At 46.5% G+C, this 4415-nt stretch overlaps 1 protein-coding gene across 1 annotated transcript in view; it reads right to left on the bottom strand.

Moving 5' to 3' along the window:
* LOC107121482 (phosphatidylinositol 3-kinase catalytic subunit type 3-like) overlaps window positions 1-4415 on the bottom strand; it is a gene marked incomplete at both ends in the record, with an annotated part of 15195 nt that overhangs the window by 8642 nt on the left and 2138 nt on the right. Inside the window, 2 exons of the mRNA XM_015424392.1 lie at window positions 2457-2561; window positions 4006-4077. Of these exons, the coding sequence (XP_015279878.1) occupies window positions 2457-2561; window positions 4006-4077 (177 nt within the window). The remainder of the gene's footprint in view (window positions 1-2456; window positions 2562-4005; window positions 4078-4415) is intronic.

Genomic DNA, 4415 nt, shown 5'->3' with positions numbered 1-4415 from the left:
TGTTCCCTCATTCTGGCTCAGTAGTAGAGCATCTGCTTGGCATGCAGAAGGTCCCAGGATCAATCCCCAACATCTCCAGTTAAAAGGACCAGGCAGGAGGTGATGGGAAAGACCTCAGTGGTAGAGCTTCTGCTTGACATGCACAAGATCCCAGGTTCAACACCAGCATCTCGAGTTAGAAGGACCAGGTAGTAGGTGATGTGAAAGACCTCAGTGGCTCAGTGGTAGAGCATCTGCGTGTAATGCACAAGGTTCCAGGATCGATCCCCAGCATCTCCAGTTGAAAGGAATGGGTATTAGGTGATGTGAAAGACCTCAGTGGCTCAGTAGTAGAGCATCTGCTTGGCATGCAGAAGGTCCCAGGATCAATCCCCAACATCTCCAGTTAAAAAAGACCAGGCAGGAGGTGATGGGAAAGACTTCAGTGGTAGAGCTTCTGCTTGACATGCACAAGGTCCCAGGTTCAACGCCAGCATCTCGAGTTAGAAGGACCAGGTAGTAGGTGATGTGAAAGACTTCAGTGGCTCAGTGGTAGAGCATCTGCTTGTAATGCAGGAGGTCCCAGGTTCAATCCCCGGCATCTCCAGCTAAAAAGACCAGGTAGTAGGTGACGTGAAAGACCTCTGCCTGAGAAGCCCTGAAGAGTCACTGCCAGTCTGAGTAGACAATACTGACTTTGATGGACCAATGGCCTGATTCAATATAAGGTTGTGAAAAAAGCACAAATAAGTCAAATGAAACAGGGGGAGCACCAGAATGGGACAGTGACATATTCCCAAACTGTGGCTTCAAGAAAAGATAAGTATGAACATATACCTACCTACCTCCTAAGTAAAAGGGAACTATTTTTCTTTTTCTGTACTCCTAAAGGAATTTGATTGTATGTGTGTGAGATTCTGTTTTGTGTGTATGAGATGTTGATATTCTTCAGTAAAAGACAAATTGATTTAAATTCACCAGTCTCGTCTCTCTCATTGGGACATCCTTGGGGTGAACCGGACTTCCGTAAACTTTGGCAGGAACCCATATTAAATTTAGTTTGCCATCTGTCGTAGATAAAACAGTTTGGCTAACACTAAAGAGATGGCTCTTTCAGTCCTGCAGAACCTCTCAGAGGGGTCAAACTGTGCTTTGGGGGAGGTCTTAGAGGGGTCAAACTACTGCTCTACGGTGACAACCATCACCCAGCGGGGAGCCATCTTGTTTTCATGGCCCTGGACTCCTCTCAGATATTTGGGCCTGTGCTGTCTGCTGCGTCTCCTGGCTTCCGCAATCCAGGAGGTGTTACACTCTCTCTGCCCCTCCCATCCCTGTAAAAATATTTGGCTGGGCACGCAGCAATACACCTTACTGAGCATTCCACCGTTACCCTAACAGCCACTTTGAAGACTGCAGATGCGATTAGTCTTCTGACCAAAAGCAACCCCCGCTCCCTTGCCTTAAACACTTGCCCTAAACAACATTAATAGAATCATAGAGTTGGAAGGGACCTCCAGGGTCGTCTAGTCCAACCCCCTGCACAATACAGGAAATTCACAAATACAAACAGTGACCGCTGATCCACGCCCAGAAGATTTGGAAAAAAAACCTCCAGGATCCCTGGCCAAAACTGCCCTGGAGAAAAATTGCTTCCTGGCTCCAAAGTGGCAATCAGCATTTCCCTAGGCGAATAAGAGAGGAAGCTAAGAATCAGCACAATCTAAGGTGTGTCAAACATGTGGCCTGGGGGCTGGATGAGGCCCCCGGAGGGCTTCTATCAGGCCTGCAGTGGAACTGGCTGTCTTCTGCTTCTCCTTCCAGTTCTGCTGCGTCATCGTAGGTTTGCAGAGCTTACAGATACACACACCTGAACAGCATCCTCAAGATTGCAACAGCAGAGACATTCCGATGCAATAATTCAGAGCAAGAGGTGTCAGTTACCAGACACTCTTAAATAAACTAAATATTGCAAGGGTGCTGATGTTTTAAGCAAAAATAAAAACCTTTGTGCTTGTGTCCTTTATAAAGTTTATGTCTCCCCTACCTGGCATTACGTTTTAGGACACACGTGGCCCGGCCCAACAAGGTCTCGTCTATCTCAGATCCGGCCCTCATAACAAATGAGCTCGACACCCCTGATCTAACTGCATACTAGGATCGCCAGCCTCCAAGTGAGTCCTGGACATCTGCTGGCATTACAGCTGATCTTCAGATGACAGGGACAGGCTGTTAGAAATACTTTTATATATTGGTAGTTATAGAAGATTGAATATGTGTTTCAATTTCCCTCCTGTTTCCCTGCAATGTTATGTAAAGTTTAGTATGTTTTTTATTCAATAAAACAAAAATTAAATTAAAAATGTATGTATTTTTTCCTAGCAGCCCTTACTCCTGGCCTGTCTCTAAGTGACTGAGAAAATTCCCTTTCTAACATGCCCACAGAGGGGGGAGAACTGAGAAGACACCATGCAGCTTACATTTAGCTGATCTCGCGTTGCAGCATTGGGCTTGAGATCGTGATCGGAGGGTCCGCTCCGTAAGCTCCGAGCCAGTTTGTGGTGTTTGCTTTCTACCAAGTTTTCCTGTCAGGGGGGAAAAATTCGAAGGAAGGAGTGTCAGTAGTTATCCTGAAATGTAAAAAAAAACCCCAGAAACAAATGCAAAATCAAGCCGATGTAAGTTTGGTTTAGACGTTGAGCCATACAGGTCACCTAGTCCAACCCCCTGCTCAGTCCAGGATCAGTCTAGAGCAGTGATGGCGAACCTTTTAGAGACCTTTTAGTGCCCAAACTGCGACCCAAAACCCACTTATTTATCGCAAAGTGCCAACACGACAATTTAACCTGAATACTGAGGTTTTACATTAGAAAAAACAACTCATACATTAACTTAAGATGATTCAAACAAAGTAAGGAAAGCAATCCCAAATGCTTTCATTTACTTAAAATTATTTGGCAGAGAATTCAACACTTTAATGATGGTCTGGGCCTAGCTGGGGCGATGGCAGACGTGCCCACAGAGAGGGTTTTGAGTGCCACCTCTGGCACCCGTGCCAGAGGTTCGCCACCTCTGGCCTAGAGCATCCCTGTCATGACCTGGGCTGTGCCACCAGAGGCCTACTAGGCCCAGGGAGCCTGGCTAGCAGTAGGTGAGGCTGGGCCTACAACTCCCAGAAGCCCCTGAGAGGTTTTGGAGCCAAAATTGACCAATAGGGAAGAAGAGGGCTGGGGAACAAAAGGGCTGGTGCCAGAGCAGAAGCTGTTCTTTCTTCCAGAGGGCAGAGCCAGAAGGAAGGTGCTGCAGGAAGAAACTCTCATCCTGAGGGAAGGGTGAGTAGTCTAGTGTCACTTGGCATAGTGAGCTAGGGACAGTCTATGTTTAGACACGTTAGGACATTTCATTTCTTTTCTTTTCACCCACTTACTGTTATTATTCTGCACCTTGTTGTTTGACCTCCTATAAAATAAACCTTTTCCTTGTTTCACTCTGCCTGGTCCTCAAGCCTAGTATTCGGCCAAAAGGGAGGTCTGAAGGTCTTGGGAAGGTGCTCTGGGCCTTCTCAAGGGAGCCTAAATCCAGAGTGGTGGCAGCGTCCGGTGACACCCCACCTGAGCCGTGACAATCTCTGACAAGGGTTTGCCCAGCCGCTGCTTAAAGACTGCCAGGGAGGGGGAGCTCGCCAACTCCTGAGGCAGCTGATTCTCAGCAGTGACAACATGGAAGGAAAAGATTATTTTTTGTGTGTGATGGGGTTAAAAAAGGGATTAATTTCAAATTTAGAAATAAAGTAGAATTTAAAATATAAATAAATATATACACTACTACTATTAACAACAACAACAACAACATATTAAAATTAGTTTAGTGCGGCCTGCCTTGAGACCTTAGGTCAAACAAGTTGACCTTTAAAGGAAGGTAAAGGAGTAGTTTAGTGTTCTTATTTGTACATTTTAAAAAAACAAACCCTCCTGTACCACTCCACCATCTTGCTATATTACCAGCAGCGCCACGCCAATAATAACTTACCATAGACATCTGGGGATCAGGAACCTTCACGATCTCCGAGCTGGTTAAAATCGGAGACGACTCATCGCCATCCTAGTTGACAAAGTAAGGGGGCGCATTAACCCTCTCAGCTTGTAAAAGATCAGTGTAGTTTGCCCAGGCTACTTAACATACAACAGTGTCAAGACAACGGTTGCCAGCTGTGGGCTGGGAAATCCCGGGAGATTTGGGGATGAAGCCTAGATTGGACTGTTTTGGATTGCTAGCTATTTGGGGGGGGGGGTGCAGATCTGTCCTCACAGAACTTAACATACAACAGTGTCAAGACAACGGTTGCCAGCTGTGGGCTGGGAAATCCCGGGAGATTTGGGGATGAAGCCTAGATTGGACTGTTTTGGATTGCTAGCTATTTGGGGGGGGGGGTGCAGATC

This window comes from Gekko japonicus, unplaced genomic scaffold (assembly GCF_001447785.1).
Source record: "Gekko japonicus isolate JY-2015 unplaced genomic scaffold, Gekko_japonicus_V1.1 scaffold6363, whole genome shotgun sequence".
NCBI classification, from domain to species: domain Eukaryota; kingdom Metazoa; phylum Chordata; class Lepidosauria; order Squamata; family Gekkonidae; genus Gekko; species Gekko japonicus.
The sequence above is the reverse complement of the archived record's forward strand: the minus strand, read 5'-3'. Positions and strand labels throughout refer to the sequence as shown.